At 38.4% G+C, this 25301-nt stretch overlaps 1 protein-coding gene across 2 annotated transcripts in view; it reads right to left on the reverse strand.

Moving 5' to 3' along the window:
- Window positions 1-1022: 1022 nt before the first annotated feature.
- LOC126469924 (uncharacterized) overlaps window positions 1023-25301 on the reverse strand; it is a 573978-nt gene continuing 549699 nt past the window's right edge. For both annotated transcript variants that reach the window (XM_050097321.1, XM_050097320.1), the window contains exon 15: window positions 1023-3901. In XM_050097321.1, coding sequence (XP_049953278.1) covers window positions 3764-3901 — 138 coding nt within the window. In that variant the 3' untranslated portion in view covers window positions 1023-3763. The remainder of the gene's footprint in view (window positions 3902-25301) is intronic.

Below are 25301 nucleotides of genomic sequence, written 5' to 3' on the forward strand. Positions count from 1 at the left end.
GTGGTAACTCCGTTGGCAATTTTTTGTTGTTATTCAGAATACATGATGCATGCAACTACCCTGTTCCGTTACTGCTGCCAAGATATCACCATCACATTTCATAAATGCTTTGGCACAGTAGTGATCAAACACAGAACTATGTCAACTACCTTCTTTCTACAACCATTCATGGCTGGGTCCCCGGAAGTTCAACATGATTATGATCTCTTATACCTCTCAAATCCTAGAACCACTTCACCTAGCTATCTCCTCCATACACTACCTTCTTTTATATGGTCCCTAAAATCCATAAGGCGTCCATCTGGGAAAATTGCTCCCACTTCAAAGGGTTTCCACTTTAATAGCAGAGCACACCCAATGCAGTACCTGCAGCACAAAAGCCGCAGCACAAAAGTAACTATCTTCATCTATCAGTTTGTACCACATCTTGAAACAAAAAAGCATATTCAAATCACAATCCTGAGACAATAAGTCTGTGTCCACTCATGGTGGCAAGACTGAAAAATGAACAATTTAAATGTGTGTGGCACATTTTGAACAGAATACTTTGTCCATTTGTTAGTAAACTGCAATATAAATGCACCTAGAATTAGGTCACTTTGGTCGGCTATTGTGACATTTCATAAGTACACTTGATAGTATATGCACAACTGCACCACTGTACATGTTTACTGTACTGTCACCATGTGTTTCCAATAATGGTCACGGGAGGCAAAGTGCAATAACATCACTGTAAGGTAGTACTTCTATTGATGTTTATCAATAAACTACCCAAGACTTGTCAAATGTAACCTTAAATGTTGCAGTTATATCTGATGCACTAAAAAATATTTAACATACTTTTTTGTGTTTCCTTCTGTCCATCTGCCTCCACGCCAAGTTTGTTATTCTTGTTGGTAATGAAGATAATGCTGTTGAGCCCTTAACATTATAAATACATTGGAGACAAAGTATTATTGTAAATGAGACAGTATATTTACAGAAAAATTTATACAATCTATTAAAAATGCTTTAGTTTAATGAGCAAATAAATTATGTGAGAAACATTATCTTGCAACATAAATAATTCTTAGTGTAAGACTCTCATTGAAAGTACCAGAAGATGTAATAAAATATTTATTGCAGGATTTTTGAAAAAGTACTAACTTACAACAGAATATCCGAGTTCTTCCACTTTCAAGTACTTAATATGCAAGAAATGTTTTTTAGTTTTCCAGTTATAATCTGTAATAATACTGATTTATCTTACTTTAACATTGAAAATAGATTTCTGTTAATAGAATTTCAGAATATGTTACAGTTAGGTTATTTCTGGCAACATTTTTTATTCAATTTTAAGTTGCTTAAAAAACCTAGTGGCATATTTAAGTGCAAACTGAACCAGAATACATAAATTCCTCCTCTTCTGAAGGTAACACTACCATTAAAGGGACCTCCCACCATTGCCACATTTGTCTCCTGTATTCTACACGCTTTCTTTTTTTAAAAAAGAAATGTCAGTACAAATTTATCAACATATTCTGCAAGTAATGAAAGTAGTTAGGTAGTTTCAATATTAGCAGCATCCTGTTATTAATTCTGAAAATTATAATTAACAGAAATATCTGAGTATAATACTTTCAGACTGTAGATTAATTTTTAATCAATATAAAACTTTACAACTCATAAAACAATTTCTGTGTATGACTGGGAGGAAGTGTAACTACAAGAACAAGAAAATCACATGTCAAAATATAACAATATGCTAAAAAACAAATGTATTTTCACACAAACATTCGTTATCCATGGACTAAAGTATATAAATGCAGTTGCATGTAAGTACAGACATCTAACTTAAACACTGCCTCACATATTCGTCAGGTACTTTGTGAATGACAACATTCTACACATTTTCAGGCATTTAAAATAGCTAAAAATTTACAACTATAAGCTTTACTGGTGACTACACAAAAATGGGAAAGAGGGAAACTGTGATAAGGGAGGGAAGGAGTGTGGAATGGATAAAGAGAAACAAATAGTATTAGTTGCAACATAAAACTGTTCACTGTAATTTGTAACTTCTGGTGAGTCACCAGAGAATAAAAACTTTCAACATTCATCTGTTCTTCCAGAATATTTTCCATCAACTTAATACCATCTTATCTGGATGCAGAATATTTCGGATGTATTGACCATATGACTTGCACACAATGCAGTTACATACCTTTTATAACTGTTTCAAGGTGGGGGAGGGGGGTTAGGAGTTTTTCTAATAAAAGTTAACTTTGAATACATAAGGTTCTTTCTTTCACACAGAAATATAACCAAATTCATGCTGATTGTAGTTGGAGGGAAGTTTATAGGGATTCTGATTAGTTACCAATATTAGAAAACACATCATCAAATTTGTATTATACAAGAGAATTAAGTGTACTAGACCAGAATCTAACAATGTATTAAAGTCAAATTATTAGGAATCTGAACCATAAAAAATTTAATGAAAGGGGAAACCCTTCTCATAACTATGTGATGTCAATTTCTGCTAAGATTAACACAAATAATTTAATCCCTCAATTATCCCTACAATTAAATGATTCACAGTTCCTGAAAAGTCACTCACTTCTGTAAAATACTGAACTTTCTCTGGCCTATTCATAATGGGCAAGTGTAGAGTGGAAAACTAGTACTAATTAGCATCACGAATATTTTCCATATCCTACTCACTTGTCTTCCTGAGGTAGCTACACTAACAGTTTGTACAGAGGCACTGCCAGAGAACAAGCTGCTGAAGCTAAAATTTCACATTCAAATGAAGTAAAAAAAAAAAAAAAGAGGAAAGAAATGAAAGAAGAGTTCAAGTTTAACATGATTAAGTAGATACCATTAGTCCCCTAATATGTAAGTATAAATATAATAAATAATTTATTACGAGTTAGGAATCTGCACATCTGGTTTTAAGCTAAAAGACAGTTCTTTAGGAAGAAATGTATGGAAGTGACTGAGTGAAGTAGTGCATGTACCAAAATGTAAGGAGAATCAAAAACAATACTGATGTATAAATGTGATGCCTCAATTTTGAAACTGCATTAGTAAAATGTGAGCAGTGAGGTACCCCATGACGGGATAGTGTCTTGACGTATTAGTACAGACAGTGGGCATACTAACACTCATCCTTTGTTCTTTAGATTTTTCCCCAAACATGCAGGTCACTGTCTTAAAGCTCGATGTTAGAGAAAAAATAAACTTTAAAAATAGCTGCTTTTTTAAAAAAAATACCAATAAAATCTCTTCCCACAGTACGGACATCTATAAACCGAAAACAATGTTTCCACAGAAACACCAATCATTTGAATTATTGAATAATGGCAGTTTGAGATGTTTCATCAAATTAATAGCACTACCTTCTTTTATAGTATCAAGACAGCACAAAATCTCAACCACGTGATGTCACCTTGCTCTTTCTGAATAAATATTCACTACTTCAATTCAATATAATGGCACGCATTTTCAGATTGTGAGATGCCAATAGTTACGGCTAATACCACAACATACAAAACAGTTACTGAATCCCACTGATTACAGCAGAATGGCAGCTCTGCTGAGAGCACCCACACACTGTACCACAACACACCTGTCTCGGGGATAATAGCTGTTAAATTAAGACTCTTCAATTCACTTTTATAGCTGCATCACTGTGGTAACACTTTTCAATTGGCTCACTTGGTTGACTTAGGAACACCTGTCATGAAGTTTGAACACTGCCAAATTGCAGTTGGAGCTTGTGCTATCGTGCATTGCACTTCTGGATAACACACTCTACACTTTCAGGAATAGAATCATACACAGGTACACCTTCCCTGTTGGCTAAGTCAGACAGGTACATCCGCCCTCTGTTGTAATCCTTCACTGCTTGCTTTGAAAGCTGGAAAAACAGAGACGGCAGCATTAACTACAGAAAAACAAACACAAACACACACACACACTTTTTTTTGAGTGCTTGCATGCGCCATTGTTTTGGCAAGTCTGCTTCTACACTAATTCGTACTACTAAGAGCCTCTTAACACATACAGTCTCAAAAAAGTTTTTGTTATGTCATATAGTTTATGTAGAACACTCTTTAAGATAGATTTCTACTCATATGACCACTTGTTTATTTACATAACATATAAACAGCTGTGCAAATTTCTCTCTCAAATATTTTAAGTAATAACTATGTTATACACAGTGCAATGGAATTAAAGGACTACTTTTTCGAAACCCTGTAATTCCCACACAGTACAATACTTAAGTTTGAAATTTGGCTCAAAAGTGCAAACAACCTCTCTCTGTAATGGTGCAAAAGCTTGGCGGGCTTCAATCTCACCCTAGGGCTTGCTGACACTTCAGACAGCAAGATGTCAACACATGCAAAGAAGGCAACCCACATTTCACTCCTCATTTTGTTTTGACAATTGAAGTGTCGTTCAGCCCAAGGGTGTCTCAAGATTCCCGACTTTTGCACCATTGCAGAGGAAGATCATACATGCCTTCAAGCCAGATTTCAAACTCAGGTGTCAGAATGAGTGGGAATAAGAGTTTCAAAAAGTGGTCCTTTAATTCTGCTGCACATTGTATTGTTGTTGTTGTCGTCGTCGTCTTCAGTCCTGAGACTGGTTTGATGCAGCCCTCCATGCTACTCTATCCTGTGCAAGCCTCTTCATCTCCCAGTACTTACTGCAACCTACATCCTTCTGAATTGCTTAGTGTATTCATCTCTTGGTCTCCCTCTATGATTTTTACCCACCACGCTGCCCTCCAATGCTAAATTTGTGATCCCTTGATGCCTCAGGGGATGCATCACCTTGTATTATATACTAATTTAATCCTTCACAGTAACAGACAATAATACTTGCTGGTAACTAATTTTTTGTCTATTTATACAACTCATCATACTTGGACACTAACAGCTATCCAAGAATTAGATGTTATCGCTGAACCAAATTACACAAGAAACTTTTTAAAACGTTCAGAAAGTTTATGGATATGAAACATTTTGAATCTTATGTTGAGTTGAAGAACACAGTGAATAACTGGCTTAATGGACAATGGCCTGGTTTAATGGACAATGGCAGGCAACTGTGACACACAAATTCTGAAGCTAGTGTAGTGTAATGTGGCATTTCATCAAATATCCTGGTCCACTATGGGTATTTGTACCAGCTAAAGGTGATCATGAGAGCAGATATTTGTTAAGTAGCATATAGGAAAGGAGCAGATACTGTTTGCCCTGGTACATGTTTGTACGGAGGAAGCATGCAGCGTAACAACAGAGGCAGTGGAGAGCAGTCACGTAATGTACGGCATTCACTCGATGTCCAGCACTATATGTATGCTTTGTCTATGACCCTCTTACTCGGAGCCATCTGTGCCAATGTCAACGGGGATCCAAAACAAATGTATCGCTTTAATGTAAAAAAAAAAAAAAAAAAAAAAAAAAAAAAAAAAAAAAAAAAAAAGAGAGAGAGAGAGAGAGAGAGAGAGAGAGAGAGAGAGAGAGAGAGAGAGAGAGAGAGAGAGATCGAGATCTTATGTACAGCCTAAAGATCAGACATTATGAGTCACAATGTGTTAACATTGGGCTGAACTATTTTGAGTTACAATCACTGGGATACATCAGTGTGCAACTTGAAAACATTTAAATACAAAGAAGTGCAAATGAGAGTTCAGAGTTTATTAACTAGCTTGAAGTAACTGTCGTGATCTAACATCTCAGCATCACCCAACAAGGATCGAAGTCCAGAAGAAAAGGAAGTTCATACACGGTGATGGGATGGAGTAGCTGGACCACCAGAACAATTCCTAAAGGTGACCATGCATCAGGAAGATTTATAACGGGTAACTGACAGATCTGACAAGGTGAAACTGTATCACGCAAAGGCAGCAGCTTAAATACACCACTGCAAACCCATCTTTTTCACCAGACTGGCAGACAGTTACGAAAAAAATCTTAAATAATGGAATCAATTACTTAGAAAAATAAATCAGGCTTAAATTTCTTTAAGTGATGTATATTAGTTTAAAATACCTATTTCTTGACTTTATTAAAGCCAAATCATCATTACTTCCTGGATTACCCTTGTACATTGGTTGGATTAAATAGCAAAACATTCTTTGTCATTTGTGCAACATATTTTACCATGCAAAATGTGAAATTTTGTAGGGAAAAACTGAGTTTTTCTGGAAATTGTAGGTTTTGTAAATGACTTGGTACATCCTACTACACAAAAATTTGGCAGCCATGAGGATGTCTTAGCTGGGGAGAAAAAATTAATGGAGTTATCGATAGACTTTTAATCATGGGCTGTCCATGACTGTAATTTTTAAATTAGTGATATTTCTGTGGTCTTCAGTCGAATGACTGGTTTTAGGCAGCTCTCTGTGCTAGTCTGTCTGGTGCAAGCTTCTCCATCTCTGCAGAACTACTGCAAGCTAAATCCATTTGAACTACTTCACTGTATTCAAGCCTTGGTCTCCCTCTACAATTTTTACCCTCAACGGCTTCCCTCCATTACCAAACTCATGATTCTATCAGGTCTCAGATGTGTCCAATCATCCCAACCCTTTTTTTATTCAGCTTGTGCCATAACACATTCTTCTCCCAATTAAACTCAATACCTTCTCATTCGTTATCTGATCTACCCATACAAACTTCTGCTTTCTTCTACAGCATCATACACTACCGGCCATTAAAATTGCTACACTAAGAAGAAATGCAGATGATAAATGGGTATTCATTGGACAAATATATTATACTACAACTAACACGTGATTACATTTTCACGCAATTTGGATGCATAGATCCTGAGAAATTAGTACCCAGAACAACCACCTCTGGCCGTAATAATGGCCTTGATACACCTGGGCATTGAGTCAAACAGAGCTTGGATGGCATGTACAGGTGCAGCTGCCCATGCAGGTTCAACACGATACCACAGTTCATCACGAGTAGTGACTTGCGTATTGTGATGAGCCAGTTGCTTGGCCACCATTGACCAGATGTTTTCAATAGGTGAGGGATCTGGAGAATGTGCTGGCCAGGGCACCAGTCGAACATTTTCTGTATCCAGAAAGGCCTGTACAGGACCTTCAAATCCTACTGAAATGTAGGGTTTCGCAGGATCGAATGAAGGTAGAAACATGGGTCACAACACACCTGAAACATAACGTTCACTGTTCAAAGTGCTGTCAATACAAACAAGAGGTGACCAAGACGTGTAACCAATGGCACCCCATACCATCACACCGGGTGATACGCCAGTATGGCGATGACAAATACACGCTTCCAATGTGCGTTCACCATGATGTCACCAAACACAGATGCGACCACCATGATGCTGTAAACAGAACCTGGATTCATCCGAAATAACGATGTTTTGCTATTCGTGCACCCAGGTTTGTCATTGAGAACACGATCGCAGGCACTCCTGTCTGTGATGCAGCGTCAAGGAAAACTGCAGCCGTGGTCTCCGAGCTGATAGTCCATGCTGCTGCAAATGTCATCGAACTGTTCATGCAGATGGTTGTCGTCTTGCAAGCGTCCCCATCTGTTGACTCAGGGATCAAGACGTGGCTGCACGATCCATTACAGCCATGTAGATAAGATGCCTGTCAGAGGCCACTGGGATCCAGTACGGCATTCCGTATTACCCTCCTGAACCCACCGATTCCATATTCTGCTACCAGTCATTGGATCTCGACCAACGCTAGCAGCAATGTCGCGATACGATAAACCGCAATCACGATAGGCTACAATCCAACCTGTATCAAAGTCGGAAATGTGGTGGTACGCATTTCTCCTCCGTACATGAGGCATTACAACAACTTTTCACCAGGCAACACCGGTCAACTGCTGTTTGTGTATGAGAAATCGGTTGGAAACTTTCCTCACATCAGCACGTTGTAGATGTTGCCACCGGTGCCAGCCTTGTGTGAATGCTCTGAAAAGCTGATCATTTGCATATCACTGCATCTTCTTCCTGTTGGTTAAATTTCACATCTGGAGCACGTCGTCTTCATGATATATCAGTTTTAATGGGTAGTAGTGTATTTCAAAAACTACTACTCTCTTCTTGTCTAAACTGTTAACAGTTCATATTTCACTTCTGTACAAGACACTTCTTAAACTGAAATCAGATGTTGACAAATTCCTCTTTTTCAGAAATGCTTTCTTGCTACTGTACTTCAGTCATAGCATTCGCATTGGACAGAATGGTGGTGTCATCAGCAAACCATCAAGTTTGCATTTCTTCTCCATTAACTTAGATTCCCTTTTGAAGTCCATCCTGTGTCTCCTTCACTGCTTGCTCAATTTATACATGCAATAACATCAGGGATAGCCTAAAATCTTGTCTCACTCACTCTAAAATTACAACTTTCCTTTTTGTGTCCTTTGACTCTCAGTAACTGCACTCTGGTTTCTGTACAAGTTGTAAATGTACTTTTTGCTCCCTGTATTTTACCCCTGCTTTCTTCATAATTTCAGCGAGTGTAGTGCAGTCAACACTCTCAAAAGCTTTCTCTGAATCTACAATTGCCATAAATAAAGGTTTGCTTTTTGTCAACTCACCTTCAAGGATAAGTCACAGAGTCAGTATTGCTCCGCACATTCCTAAATGTGTCTGGAACCCATAATGAACTTCCCTGAGGTAGGTTTCTACCAGTTTTTCCATTCTCTTGGAAACCATTCATGACAATAATTTGCTCCCATGACTCATTAAACTGATGGCTCAGTAGTATTCACACCTGTTACCACCTGCCTTCTTTGGAACTGGAATTATTACATTCTTACTCAAGTCTGATAGCATTTCGTCTCAAGTGCTATAGTTCTGGGAATGTCATTTATTCCAGGGGCCGTGTTTTCACTTAGATTATTCAATGCTCAGTCACATTCTTTTTGCAGGATCATATCTCCCATCTCATCTTCACCTACTTCATATCTTTTCTTTCTGTAACATGGTCCTGAAGTTTGTTTCCTTGATACAGACCCTCTATATAATATTCTCCTTTTCAGATTTTCCTTCTTTGCTTAATAATGGCTTGCCATTCCAGCTATTTTATTGGTAATATTCCATCTTCACTCACTCCATCATTACTTTTTTAATTATTGTCCAACATCTTTCAGACATACGATTTCATTTTCAGGACTATATAGACAAAATGAGTGTTACACCTACTTCAGTTTTTCACCTAGCAGTAACAGAATGATACTGTTAGTTTTATGAGAAACTGTACTGGGTAAGATTAAAGATAGAAACAAAGTATTGGAACATATTACCTGTGTGTAAATCCAACTGGTGTCCACAGTAAAATACTGCATGTGCACCCTGGCTAACACCAAATGAGCTAGGCCGTCCCTAAAGCCAGACCTTTATTTTACTTCCTGGTTACAAACATGGAGACAAATGGGCAAAAATATGGGACCTTCAGTCCTTTCTTGCCAACTAAATCTACAAGGAATTATCCAAGGTTACCAGTCAAAATTTCTTTTATGTAATATCACTGAAGTGTTTTTAATCCATGAAACCCATGCATAAAATGAAGAAGATCTTTATAAAAGAGAAAGGATATATGCCTACCAGCTTATTGGTGCAACTTACCACTGTGGTTATACTGGTGTCACTTACATTTGAACTAACACTGATCGTAAAAACTTAATCTCAGCAAATACAGCTGATGACATTTACAATGTTTCAATAAAGCTTGAAGAACTCACTATCCATAATAACTATAACCCTCCTAATGTAGAGTGACCACCAAATGTTCTGCATATTGCTGTCCATCCATCAGCATATGTTGGCGATTTTAACAGCCACCATGTGCAGTGGAAGTATGCACTCAACCACTGTGATAATGCACTTGTCGATTAGGCTGAAAACAACAGTCTTTACCTAGTTTTTGATGCCAAGGATCTGGAGACATTTAGACCAGCTACATGATAGAGAGGCTATAACCCCGATCTCCATTTTTGTCTCCCATGATCATAAAGACCAAATAATTCCTACATCAAGAATAGTCTTGTCAGACTTCCCACATAGCCATCACATATCTGTTATTCTCAATACTGACTTATCCATCCCACTGGTTAAGTCAGTGCCATGACCTAGATGGAATTTTAGAAAGGCAAATTGACAGTATTTTTAGGATCACCTGGAAAAATATATTCTTCTCATTCCACCAGAACCCCAGAGCTACAGCTGTTTTGGTGCAGCTGTTCTTTCATCTACTAAGAAACATATTTCCCTTGGTTATAGCAGAGAATATATGCCAGGGTGGGATGAGAGGGGTGAACACCTATATGAATAATTTAACAAATGTGGAGACAGTGACATTGCACATGAGCTACTTCATAGTCTTGATAATGCCAGCATAGTGCACTATTCCGAGACAGTACAAAAGCTGAATTTCAAACACTGAAGTGGGAAGGCTTGGTCTGCAAATTGGGTGGTGCCTTTAATAAATCTGATCAGATGCCTGGTATTTCAGCCAGTCATATTGCTAACCATATAGTAAAAATGTCCATACCACCAAGGGCTAAACAGCATACACCCAGAATAAAAAGAGCTAACAAATGTAAAAGCTCTGCCTCCAAGTAATTCAAAATTCCCTTCACCATTCATCCTAGATGAAATAGAGGTACGTTTAGCAGAGGTTGAAAGTGGTAATGCTTCATGGTGTGATAATATTAATATGGAATTTTTATGCCATCTTGGGGAAAATAACAAACACCGGCTGACTTGTTTCTTCTCTATTATTTTGAACAGAGGAACACTTCACAAGAAACTGAAATATGCAAAAATTGTGGCAATATTAAAACCTAAAAAAATCACTTGATCCGACACAGAACTTTCAGTCAATTTCTCTGCTTAGTTGCATGTATAAGCTCTTGGAGAGACTTATCACAGAATTAGTGAGTGCATTTTAGAACACATTCCAATAGGACAAGAGGGATTTGGGCCTCAAAAAAGCTGCAATGACCAGGCAATAGCTCTGACAACTTTCACAGAGACTAGTTTCCAGGAGAAACTAAAAACAACTGAGGCCTTTATCGACCTTACGGCAGCATAACAGTCTGGAGGGAAAGGATGTTTCACAAATTACTGAAAATAATTAAATGGCAAACAACAGCATCTATTATTGGTGACATAATAAGTAATTGATACTTTCAAGTTTGCTTGGGTGAAAATCGCAGCTCAATAAGGGAATTAAATAACGGACTTCCACAGGGCTCAGTTCTCACGCTGCTTCTGTTCAGCCTTTACATTTCTGACTTTCCAAGAACATCTTCAAGGAAATTCTCATACTCAGAAAATATCGCCCTGGCTTGTCAATTAAGAGAGCTTGGTCAGTCAGTGGCAATACTAACAGAAGACTTAGGGGCTCTTAACTCATACTTCAAGAAATGGAGACTGAAGCCCAGTACCAGTACCAGTACCAGTACCAGTACCAGTACCAGTACAAGCGAGATTCGAGTGTTTCACCTTAACAAACAAACAAACACTGAGCTAAAGGTGCAATTTGGTGGCCATATTCTCCATCACAACAAGTACCCCAAGTGTCTTAGCAATCTTCGCATCACACTTGGATGGACTATCTTATAAAAAACATCTAGGAAACACTTCAGCCAAGATAAAAACTAACAACATCATTCACAGGCTGTGTGACACAGCTGGTGGTGCTTCAATGGAGACGTTGCATACATCAACTCTTGCACCGTATTTTTCAACCACAGAGTATCACACTTCAGTGTGGGGTAATAGCTGCCATACCAGCCCCATCAATGCACAGCTCAACAGCAAGATGCACATGATTACTGGTACAATCAGACCAGCTCCTGTCTACTGGCTTCCCCTGCTAAGCAATACCTACCCACCACAGATTCACAGAACTGAGACTCTATGTAGAGATTATCATAATCTAAAAGAGAATAAAGAACTTCCCATTTATCATGATGTACTTTTCTTATGAAGAAACGAGCTTCACTGAAGACGCCTGCCACTACCATACACTGAACAGCTGCTACAAGTAATACTGAAGGAAGAGATCTCTGGAACAAGAAGAACTGCCAACACATTGGAAATTGTGGGTCAAATTAAACAGAATCCACACTGGATGTTGTTGGTGCTCTGACTCACTCTATAAATGGGGTATTTGAGAGACTTCGAGTTGTGACAGTGGTGCACTGAAACAATCCATCAGACACACAAGAACAGAACACATCCTACAATACTATACAGACACATGGAATGATGTTATGAACGCCAATGTCACAACATTGGGATGGGTTAAGAACCAAGATGCTTTTTTTTGTTTGTTTTGTTTTATGAAATGAGATTCATTACATATTATAAATGTCCTTTATGTGTGTGTGTCATAGAAATAATGATGACCTATGTTTGACCACATAACATTCATCTCTTGCAATGACAAAGATCTGTCACATCGGCACTTACATTTTTAACAATTTAGCATGTTTATTACAATACCACATGATATGAACAATTTATATTTTTAACGTATGTGACAGATGTGATGTAGTATTGAATTTTGTATGATTTCCATTTAGGCAGATTGACAAAATAAAATTAAAATTATTTAGAAGAATGTGAATTAACAACATTTTGTTTTACATTCTTACATATTCAAGATATTAACATCGTGTGCAACTCAAAATACTCATTGAAATTTACTGTTTCTGTAGACAAACAGAAAGAGAGAGAGAGAGAGAGAGAGAGAGAGAGAGAGAGAGAGAGAGACTCCCTTCATCAGAAACAATCATAAATTTAAGAACATAGACATTCATAAATTTTTCCTGGAACAGCATATGCAAGCATGTGCAACAAAAGTAGAATTCCATAAAAAATACTTCATAATATTGTGTGTATACGGAGCACCTGCAGGTAACTTTAATCTGTTCATAAACCATCTTGAAGTTGTACTGGCCCATTTAGCAACCAAAAACAAAGAAATAGTGGTTGCTGACGACTTTAATGTACATTTCCTTAAAGACTCTCCCAATAAGAACTGATCTGAGTTAGTAACATGATCATTCAACTTAATTCCCACTGTGAAGTTCCTAACTGCAGTAGTCAGTTGTTCACAAACAGCCATTGATAATATATTTATAGAAAAGTCCAATGAACAAAATTATATTACAAAACCAATACTCAATGGCATCTCAGTCCTTTGACATGCAATTCGTTCTGTTAATCTTAATACTGAATAGCATATAAAATCTGTTAAATATGAACTCAAGGGGGGTAATCAATAAGCCAAAAATTGATTATTTTAAGGCACTCCACAGAGACGTTCACTGGAGTGATGTTTACAGTGCTCATGGCATGAATGAAAAATATAACACTTTTGCTAATGAAGTGCTTAGCTTATTTGAACACTGTTTTCACCCAAAACTAACCAAGATTAGAGCAAAGTCTAGAAGAAGCCATGGATTACTCAAGGAATAGAGGTATCTTGTAAAACAAAAAGAATACTGCATGTCAATCCGAAACAGTTCTGAAGTTGACACTATAGCACATTACAAGAAATACTGCAAAATATTAAAGACTGGAATATGGACATCATAGCAAATATATTACAAGGAAAAGATAGTCATATCAGATAACAAAATAAAGATAATATGGGATATAGTGAAGGAGGAGACCAGTAGAACCAGGCATGAAAACAGGCAAATAGCATTAAGAGTAAATGATACATAGGTGACAGATGTGTATAGTGTTGCAGAACGTTTTTAACAAACATTTTATAACTGTTACTGAAAAGATGGGGGTTGTCAGATTCTGTAGATGCTGCCATGAGATACCTCAGACCACACATTTCAAGAAACTTGCATAATATGAATCTGACCCTTATTACGCCAGCAGAAGTAATGTCCATCATAAAATCTTTAAAATCAAAAACATCCAGTGGGTATGATGATGTATCAACAAAGTTAATTAAAGAATGTGGTTCTGATTTAAGTAACATATTAAGCTATCTGTGTAACCAGTCATTTATCAGTGGAATATTTCCTGAATGGTTGAAATATGCTGAAGTTAAGCCACTGTTTAAGAAGGGAGATAAAGAAATAGCGTCAAATTTCCATCCAATTTTACTTTTGCCAGCATTCTCAAAAATTTTAGTAAAGGCAATGTACAATCGGCTTTACAGCCATCTCATCACAAACAACATACTGTCAAAGACGCAGTTCGGATTTCTAAAGGGTTCTCACACTGAGAAGGTTATCCACACTGAGAAGGTTATCCACACTGAGAAGGTTATCCACACTGAGAAGGTTATCCACACTGAGAAGGTTATCCACACTGAGAAGGTTATCCACACTGAGAAGGTTATCCACACTTACAGTGAAAATGTGCTTAATTCATCAGACAAAAAATTGCAGGCAACTGGTATATTTTGTGATCTGTCGAAGGCATTTGACTGTGTAAATCACAATATCCTTTTGAGTAAATTAGAATATTATGGTGCAACAGGAAATGCTCCAAAATTGTTCAAATCTTATATCTCTGGCAAGAAACAAAGTGTGTTATTAGGAAAGAGACCTGTAGTAAGCTATCAGACATCATCCAACTGGGAATTGATTACATGTGGGGGCCCCACAAGGTTCCATCTTAGGGCCCCTACTTTTCCTTGTGTTTATCAATGACCTTTCATCAGTAACATTACCAGATACCAAGTTTGTTTTGTTTGCTGATGGAACAAACATTGCAATAAACAGCAAATCAAATGTAGTCTTAGAAAGATTGGCTAATAAAACATTTGTTGACATTAATAATTGGTTCCTAGCCAATTCTTTGTCACTAAACTTTGAGAAAAAGCACTACATGCAGTTCAGAACTTGTAAGTAGTGTCCCATGAGTATATGCCTAACATAGGATGACAAGCAAATAGAAAATGTGGACAGAGTTAAATTCTTAGTATTACAGCTTGATAATAAATTTAATTGGGAGCAGCACACCACAGCACTGCTAAAGCATCTTAACGAATCTCTATTTGCAAATCGAATTCTGTCCGACATAGGGGATATAAAAATGAAAAAGCTGGCATATTATGCTTACTTTCACTCCATAATGTCATATGGGATTATTGACTTATACGTGGTGTGAACTCAAAAACATCCTGCAGAGGCCTATTTAGGGAACTAGGGATACCACCTACTGCTTCCCAATATATTTATTCCTTAATGAAATTTGTCATTAAAACTATATCACTTTTTCAAACCAACAGCTCAGTTCATGGAATCAGTACAAGAAATAAGAATAATCTTCACAAGGATTTACGGTCACTTACTCTTGTACAAAAAGGTGTGCATTATTCAGGAACACAATTTTCGATACCTTTCCAACAACCATAAAAAGCTTAACAACCAATGAAATTCAGTTTGAGAGAAGCCTGAAGGATTTATTGGTGGCCTTCTACTCCACTAATAAAAAACATTTTTTAAATGTTAAATTCAGTGTATTATTGCTACTCACTGTAAAGATGACATCTTGAGTTGCAGATAGGCACAACAGAAAGAACACATTAGCTTTCAGCCAATGTCTTTGTCATGACTGCCATTACTGGCAGCTCTCAGACCAGAATGCAACATAGAGCAGAAGCAGCAGTCTGGGGGGAAGTGGGGGGCGGGGGGGGGGGGGGGTGAAAAAGGAGAGGAGTGAAGGAAGGGAAAGACAAGCAGGAGCATTGGCACAGGGCGGCACACAAAGAAGATGGGAGACGAGAATAGGGGGGGAGGTGAGAGAACAGAGAAGTTGAAATCATTGAATGGAGGCGTGGGGACAGCAGGTTACCATAGGTTAAGGCTGGGATTATTTCAGGGGTGGAGAATGTGTTTTGAGGATATCAACCATCTGTCCAGGTCAGAAAAGCTGGTGATGGAGGGAAAGATCCAGATGGATCAGGCAGTGAATCAGTCCCTGAAATCAAGCACGTTATGTTCAGCTGCATGTTGTGCCACAGGGTATCCTACTTTGCTCTTGCCCACTGTTTGACTATGCTCATTTGTCCTGATGGACAGCTGGTTGGTAGTCATACCAATATTAAAAGCTGTGCAATGCTTGCAACAAAGCTGGTAATTGTCATAGCTGCTTCCAAAGGTGGCTCAGCCTCTGATGGGATAGCACAAGCCAGTGACAGGACTGGAATAGGAAGTGCTGGGATTGTGGATTGGGCAGGACTTACACCCGAGTCTTCCACAGAAATATGAAATTTGTGCCAAGGGGTTGGGATTTGGAGTGTATAAGGGTGGACTAGGATGTTGTGGACGTTATGTGAGCAATGGACCACCACTTTGGAAGGGGTGGAAAGGATCTAGGTCAGGATGTCCCTCAATTCAGGGCTTGATGATAGGTAACCAAATTTCCGATGAAGGATGTGGTTCAGTTGTTCCAGTTCAGGGTAGTATGGGTGATTAAGGGGGGGGGGGGGGGGGGGGTACTCCTTTGTAACTGGTTCTTGGGTGTGGGAGGAGGATTGGGGGTGTGAGTGGACATAGCACGGGAGATCTGTTTGCAGACAAGGTTTGAGGGATAGTGGCTTTCTCTAAAGGGCTTGGTGACACCCTCAGCATACTGTGAATGAGAGTTCTTGTTACTACAGATATGCTACATGGGAGAGATTTTTTGATGTGGAAGGGATGACAGCTGTCGAGTCTAGACTGCAGCTCCTGTTGATTGTTGGTGGGTTTAACGTCAACAAAGGTGTGGATGGAACCATGACAGAGGAGCAGGTCAATGTCCAGGAAGGTGGCATGCTGGGTCGAGGAGGACCACGTGAAGTGGATGGGAGAGAAGGTTCAAATGGCTCTGAGCACTATAGGACTAAGGTCATCAGTCCCCTAGACTTAGAACTGCTTAAACCTAATTAACCTAAGGACATCACACACATCCATGCCCAAGGCAAGATTCGAACCTGTGACCGTACCGGTCGCGCGGGAGAGAAAAGTATTGAGATTCTGAAGGAATGAAAATAGGGTGTCTTGGCCCTGAATCCACACCAAGAAGATGTCATCAATTAACCTAAACCAGATTATGGGTTTGGCATTTTGGGAGGATGAGAAGGTCTGCTCTAGATGGCCCATAAACAGGTTGGCATAGGAGGGTGCCACGCGAGTGCACATGGCTGTGCTGCAGATTTGTTTGTATAACTTCCCTGCGAAGGAGAAGTAGTTGCGAGTTAGGATAAAGTTAGAAGGACATTTGGACAGGTAGTGTTCAGTAGCAGTAAGACCAAGGGCATGAAAGATGTTGGTATATAGGGAAGTGGTGTCAACATTAATTAGTAGGTATCCAAGCCTTAAAGGCTTGGGTCTGGTGGTAAGTGGGTGAAGGAAGTGGTTGGTATCTTTGATGTGAGAGGCTAGATTATGGGCAATTGGTTGGAGGTGATGGTAAATGAGAGTGAAAATTCTTTCAGTGGGGCACAATAACCAGCTACAATGGGGCATCCAGGATAGTTAGGTTTGTGGATTTTTGGGAGCATGCAGAAGATGGGTGTGCAGGATGTCATAAGAGTGAGGAAGGAAATGGATGCACAGGAGAAGTTCTGGGAAGAGCCTGAGGGTTTAAGCAGGGACTGGAGCTTATTCTAGACTTCTGGATTGGCTCACTTTGGTACAGTTTATAGGCAGAGGAGTCAGATAGTTGGCAGAGTCACCCAATTCCAAACAGCAGTCGTGGAACCTTCATCTGCAGGTAGGACGGTTAGGCCAGGATTTGTTTTTACATTGTGTATCACTTTCCTTTCTTCTGCTGAAATGTTGGTGTTGTGAGAAAGTGACCTGTGTAAGGACAGTGAGGCCACATTGGAGTTAAGGAATTCCTGGAAGGTGAGCAGGGGGTGGGTAGTTGGAAGAGAGGAATGGTCACAACTGGATGGCGATATGAACTGGGAGAGGAGGAAAGGAATTCCTGGAAGGTGACCAGGGGGGTAGTTTGTTGGAAGAGAGGAATGGTCACGGTTGGATGGCGATATGAACTGGGAGAGGCAGGGTTTAATGTTGGGATTAGGTTGGCCTTGGTTGGAGGGATTAGTAGCAAGAAAGTGTTTCCATTGCAGGGGCTGGGAGAAGGAGGGTATGCCTTTGACATTGGCACCAACATGGCACCCTCCTATGCCAACCTGTTTATGGGCCATTTAGAGGAAACATTTCTTGTCCCCAAAAAAGCCAAACTCTTAGATTGATTCAGGGTCATTGGTGATATCTTCATGATTTGGACTCAGGGCCAAGACACTCAGTTTTGATTCCTTCACAACCTGAAAACCTTTTCTCCCATCCACTACACCTGGTCCTTCTCAAGCCAGTGTGCCACCTTCTTACACATTGACCACCTCCTCTCTGTCCACACTAAATTCACCACCCACCAACAGTACCTGAATTTCGACAGCTGTCATCCCTTCCACACCAAAATACCTCTCATACATCCTGGTCACCTGGAGAAATTGTGTCTGCAGTGGTGAGAACTCCCTTGCTCAGTATGCTTACAGTGTCACCAAGCTCTTCACAGACAGGTACTATCCCACAGACCCAATCCACAAATGCATCTCCCATGCCATTTCCATTAACAACCCCCAATCCTCCCACCACCCCCAACAACCAGCTACAAAAGAGTACCCCCTTTGTCACCCATTACCACCCAAGACTGGAACAAATGGATGACATCCTTCATCAAGACTTTGATTACATATCATGATTCTCTGAAATGAGGGACATCCTATCCAAGATCCTTCCCACTGCCCCTAAAGTGGTGTCCTGTTACCCACCTAACCACCACAACATCCTAGTCCATCCCTACACCACTTCCAATCCTCCCTGTGGAAAACCCAGGTGCAAGACCTACCCAATCCACACAAACCCACCACTTCCTAATCCAATCCTGTCACAGGCTTATCCTACCACATCATAGGCTGGGCCATGTGTGAAAGCAGCCATGTGTGAAAGCAGCCATGTCAAATACCAGCTGTGCTGCAATCATTGCACAGAATTTTACAGTGGTATAACAGCCAACCCGCTGTCCATCAGGATGAATGGCCACTGCCAGACTGTGACCAAGAGCAAAGTAGCCTACCGTGTGGCACAACATGCAGCTGAACATAATGTGGTTCATCTCAATGGCTGCTTCACTACTAAAGCCATCTGGTTTTCCCCCTCCACCACCAGGTTTTCTATACTGTGCTGATGCGATTTATCTTACAAAATACTATGGTTAATTTCTGTCTATAATTTCATTTGGGATTATTTTTTGGGATAACTCAACAAGCCAAGCTAATGTTTTCTGGCTACAAAGATGTATAATAAGAATTATTTGTGGTGTGAACTTAAGAACATCCTGCAGAGGCCTATTTAGAGAACTAGGGATATTAACTACAGCTTCCCAATATATGTAGTCCTTAATGAAATTTCCAATAGCTCAATTCATGGAATAAATATAAGAAATAACTTCACAAAGATTTAAAGTCACTTACTTTGGTCAAAAACTGGTGTGAGTGTGAGAGTGAGTGAGTGAGTGAGTGAGCGCGTGTGTGTGTGTGTGTGTGTGTGTGTGTGTGTGTGTGTGTGTGTGTGTGTGTGTGTGGGGGGGGGGGGGGGGGGGGGGGGGGAGAGCGAGCAGGGGGGCACATGTGCACGCATTTGCTAATAATATAAAGTAATATGAATATTAGTACAATTTGTCTTCTATACAAACTCAGTGCAGTAACACAATCATTGTTAAGTGCCATAAAATGATTATGATATCCAGTGCTTATTACCTCTTAAATGGAAGAATGTCTAAAATATTTTCACATATTCCACATCCAGGATGACCATTCCACTTGGGATCTCTGAAAGGCACATTAGCATACTCTTCTTTGTTTTTCACTGTAAATATTTATTGTGTATTCTAGTTCTTGTGACATGTTTTACATCCTGGAGGATTTCCTCACTATGGATCAATTGGAGTGAAAAGTAGATCCAATCTAACATAAATACATTCTCCATTACCAGAATTATCCTGGCCTATGGTACCCTACCATTTCCACACCACCAACCCAACAGTTTCCAATCCCTCCCTCCTCTCGCCTCCCACCCTCTGTCAACACACCCAACCATATTTCCCCCTCCCTTCTTATCTCCTTTTTTGCTCCCCACCACAGCCTCCAATTGCTGCTCTGTTGGTATTCTAGTCTCTGTACACTACTCTTGACAGCACTCTTCTCTTCCCCCCACCTGTACCCTGCTCTCTCTTCCCCTTACCCATCCCCTCTTCCTTTTCTGACAAAGGCCTTGGCCAAAAGCTAACGTGTGTCTTTTCGTTGTGCCTGTCTCCAATGCAATGTGTCATCTTTATAATCTTTTTCTTATTATGTTGATATTTAAAATATATAGATATAAGAAATTACAAAGTAACGTTTTCAAAAGTAGTATACAATGATAGTAAATGGTCTACATTTTTGGGTGCATGTATAGGTGACAGTTTCATCAAGGAAGAACACATTCTGCATCTTATTAAGCAATTACGATAAGTTCAGTGCGCACATAATTTCACTCTAAGTCCAAGAACAAGCACATCAGAAATTTATCTGACCATTTTCTTTCAGTAATGTAATATAATAATAATCTGGGAAACCCATTTCTTTGCAAATTTTGAGCTGCTCTTAGTGTGTACACATGCTTCTGTAAAAGTTAATACGGACAATTTTCTAACAATTTTTAATTCATATTATTATTATTATTATTCATATTTATTCACCTTTAAACATTTTACATGTAATCGGTGTCATCTAATAAAAGTTAGTGATACAGTGTATACAAATTGCCTGCATAATATTATATTTCCAATTTTGTACTATATACACCTTTCATAAAATGTACCATCAAAATTCAATATCATTTATTGCACTCTCTTGAAATTCTTGAACTGTATAAAATACTTTACTTTTTATCCATTTTGCTACTTTTACTTTAAATTTATCCATGGGCATAGTATGCACACTTTTGCGTAATTTGTTAAAAAATGTGGGTGCTAGATACTAATAACTGCAGTGAATCTTCGACAGTCTGGCAAACGGGATGTCAATTGTATGTCCATTTCCATTGTGAATGCATTGCCATCCTAAGGTCAAAGTTATTTAAATTTTCTTTGGCATACATCTGGCAACTATAAATATACAAGCCAGGGACTGCCATTATATTTAATTCTTTAAAATGGTGCCTGCATGAGTCTCTGGGTGGTAGTCCTACAAGGCATCTGATTGCCTTTTTCTTTCTTTCTTTTTTTTTGCCATTTAAACACAGTCTTTGTAATTGGGCAGTTTCCTCATAGTATAATCCCATAAGTGAGATGAGAGTGGAAGAAGGCAAAGTATGCATATAGTAGGAGTGTTCTACTAACAGAGCCTCCCAGTTTATGTAACAAGAAGATTACATGTGAGAGTTTTTTTGCATAGCATACCTGTGTGAGATTCCCAGTTGAGTTTTTGGTCGACATGGAACCCTAGTAGTTTTACAGACTGAGTATGAATGTGTCATTGGCTTTGCATTTTGATGTCTTTTTTTAGACCTGTTTTCTGGCTAGTTTGTACATATTTTTATCTGCTTAACTATGGTGAGGCCTGTCATGATGCATGGGCATAATTGTTCTTAACTTGTTTAATTTTGGTGTGTACCATTCTTTCATTCTTTTGGTTTTGTGGAGGTGTTACTCTTGTGGATTCTTTCATACTGTTTATTGCAGGTTTTTTCAAATATTTTGACTACTACATCTAGGAATTTAATGGTTGACTCATTAGCTTTCGTAACTTCTGTGATTACTTCATCCCAGTCTATTTGTTTTAACCTGGATTTTAAATAGAAGAGCTCTTTTCATTTACTCTTCTATTGTTCTACCTGGCTCATCTGAATAGCTTCCTATTTTATTATGTAGTGGAAGTTTTAAGCCAAAGCCCATCATGATCTTAATTGCCCAATTTAATTATGTTGCTCTCACTTTCATTTATTTGAAAATTACTGATTATGTTGTCCAGACACGCATTGTCTCATGGGCGTATAGTTTATGCAGCAAAAGTTAAGTGCTCTTAATGTGTTAAGTAGATAGTTTACAGTTTTGCTTTTAATTCTAATGTCTATATTTATATCACTGAATATGAAAACTCTGCACTTTTTCCTTCTTAAGGAGGAATACTTTAAGTTTTTCAAGACTCTTTACAAACAAGTCCTCATTTTGGTCAGGGGTGCGCTACACAGTTACAACTAATATACCAATACTTGGAAACAATACAGCTGCATGTTTCAAAATATGTTTCAGTACAGAAACTACTTATATCTATAGCTTCACATATTAATTTCAGTCTCTTACAAATATATATGGCTATACCACCATGCTTCATGTTAGTTCTACAGTACACTGTAGCTAGTTCATAACCATTATGTTAACAATAGCTTGTGAACTGTTCCCAAACACTATGATGTGCCTTGCAACTGTTCCATGGAACATTGTCCGATCAATCCAGAAAATTAGTTCAGAGATTACTCCTTTAAGGGATATATGCCTCGTGATTGCCAGCATTAAACTTATTCTCATGCTGGACTGACAGCATGCTCTGTGAAGAACTGTGGGCGAGTTGGTTAATTAGTTGGTTTCACATTCCTTGGATCATTTTTACAGTTAATCTTAATAGTTTGGAATGTATCATTTTAGATCATTCACATTACACATTCTTATGTAAATATGGCTGCACACTGATCATTTACAAGTTTTGATTTTAATATAGTGTGAATTAGTAATTCCTATGAACTACCTTTTATGGATTTTAAAATCTATGGACTAGAAAGAGTTGTCAAGGAGAAATTTTTTCAGTTGAGATGAAGTTAAATTTGGTAACAGACATCTCACAGAATTTGGTAAGTGATCAAAAATTTTGGTGCAGAGTAGTGCACCACATTTTTGCGCTAAAGACAACCTTAGCATGGAACAACGAATGTCTTTTTTTTCCTTCTGGCATTCTAATTATGTACACCGTTGTTCCTTTTTAACTGTAGTGGGTTTCTTACAACAAACTTCACAAGGGGATAAATATATTGTTAAGCAATTGTCAAAATGCCAAACTTCTTGAACAGACATCTATAAGATAATCATGGGTGAGCACCCGCCACAATTTGCAATGATTTGAAGTGAAATATGGTTGAACTACATTAGTTTGCAACATCTAAAATGTGTTTCTTCCAATTTAAATTCTTATCAGTATGTACATCTAGTTATTTTGATATTTCCACCCAATTTATTATTTCATCACCATGTTTTAATGTTATCATTTGTGTAGTACCTACAGATGTGTAGAACTTAATGTGTTTGATCTTTTTGAAATTGAGAGAGACATTATGCAGAAAACCACTCAATAATACGTTTCCCAACATTACTTATCCTTTCTTCTGTTGCTGTATGTATGTATGTATGTATGTATGTGTGTGTGTATGTAGATTACAATACTAATATCATCCGCAAAAAGAACTATTCTGCTTATTGTATATTAGACGGAAGGTTGTTTAGATGTATCAGAAACAACAGTGTCCTAACACTGAGTCTTGTGGAATCCGGTAAGTGATTTTACCCAGTTAGAAGATTTTTCCCTAATTACATTGGGTGAATTATTTGCATTCCTTTGATTAGACATGACATTGTCTGTTACTTGGCCATCAATTCCACAAAATCTCAGTTTTTCTAGGAGAATATTACAGCTCACACAGTCAAATGCCATTGATAGGTCACAGAAAATGCCAACCAGCTAGGTTTGTAAAATTTGGTGAGTTAATATTTAAATGGCATTTGCAGTTGAGCAACTCTTCTGAAATTCAAACCATGATTTTTCTGAGGTTATCATTCTCACTCTCCTACTCGAGCCCCAAACTTAACTTATTTTTTACCTATCGACCATAGTAATGTAGTAGTAAGATAAAATGATTTATCTCTTCAGTTTTGACTGCAACATGTGTCTAAGATACACTGGATACGAACAAAAGCAGCGTATTGATCACAGTACAAAACTCTAGTTAAGAATGACAATTCTTCAGGTATGCCATATACAGCAGAAGCCAGTCATTGATGATTGGATCCCACATATCTACCAAATCACACATTGCTGATTGCTACATTTTATCTGCTATGCCACATACTTCCAAACATTTTGAGGGGATTAAGGTCGGGAGATTTAGTAGGTGATAGGATACCTTAGTGTATGTTGTGTAGCTATAGAGGAAACAGAAACACTTTGTAACTGAAGATGTTTAAAAAAATGTCCTTGTCCACATTTACAGTAGTGTCAGTGAGTTGCTCCAAGTAATAGTACAAAAAGCATCACAGAACCACCTCTGGCCTGGTGCCAAAAAGCTAACCTTTTATTATTTATATTTACTGTTTAAATATTAAGATACTGATCCAATCATGCTGACAGCATTACTTGCACAGAGAACTTGTTAATACTAATTTCAGTATCACTCAAATCATCAGGAAAAATTTTAATTACTGTCAGTGCTTACTAACAAGAGGGACGGACCAGTCATAAGCGTGCTCTTAGAGAGCAAGTGCCAAACTGCTAAGATGGCTCATAGTAGTCTCCGTACATTTTTGGAGAAGGCAATATGTGAATCCGTACGTAAAATATGATATTGTGTTAAGATGGAATAATTTGTTAGAGTTACCCCAGATGATAGTCTTGTGACAGTTTGTGTTAATCTTCTGTGGAGACTTTTACTGTGTCTTTTGCAGTGCTCTAGAAATGATCATCATCTGGAAACTTTGTCATGAATAATGACAGAAACTCTCAATCTTCTCCTTGGTTTTTTGCTTTTATAAATAGCTATAAAATCCAGTGGCATGCCAATTCTCTGTAATTTCGAATTTAGTAGCACCTAATTCTTTCCCATTTTCTACTCTGTTGGGCATTGTTTAGTGCATACAGGTCAGAGCCTGTGGCCAACAGTTACATATTTACAATATGAAAACTGAACAAGTTACCTCCAGTTATGCTAAGGATAGCGAGCAGGGGCACTATTTACTGAAATCCATCATGTTTGCTAATCCTGGCACATATTTTTCATGGGAAGTGATATTAAGGAACCCACTGTGTAGCATTTGAGGGTAACAGCTTGCACATTTTGGGAATTATACTTAACATACTCTCATGAATACTTCACAAACTCATTGAGTTACTGGTGCACTCTACATGAGGCACCATTTGAAAAGAGGCACTGAAACGGAAAAGAACAGAGAGAAGGCCAAAATACTAAATTCGG

This window comes from Schistocerca serialis, chromosome 3, assembly GCF_023864345.2.
Source record: "Schistocerca serialis cubense isolate TAMUIC-IGC-003099 chromosome 3, iqSchSeri2.2, whole genome shotgun sequence".
NCBI classification, from domain to species: Eukaryota; Metazoa; Arthropoda; class Insecta; order Orthoptera; family Acrididae; genus Schistocerca; species Schistocerca serialis.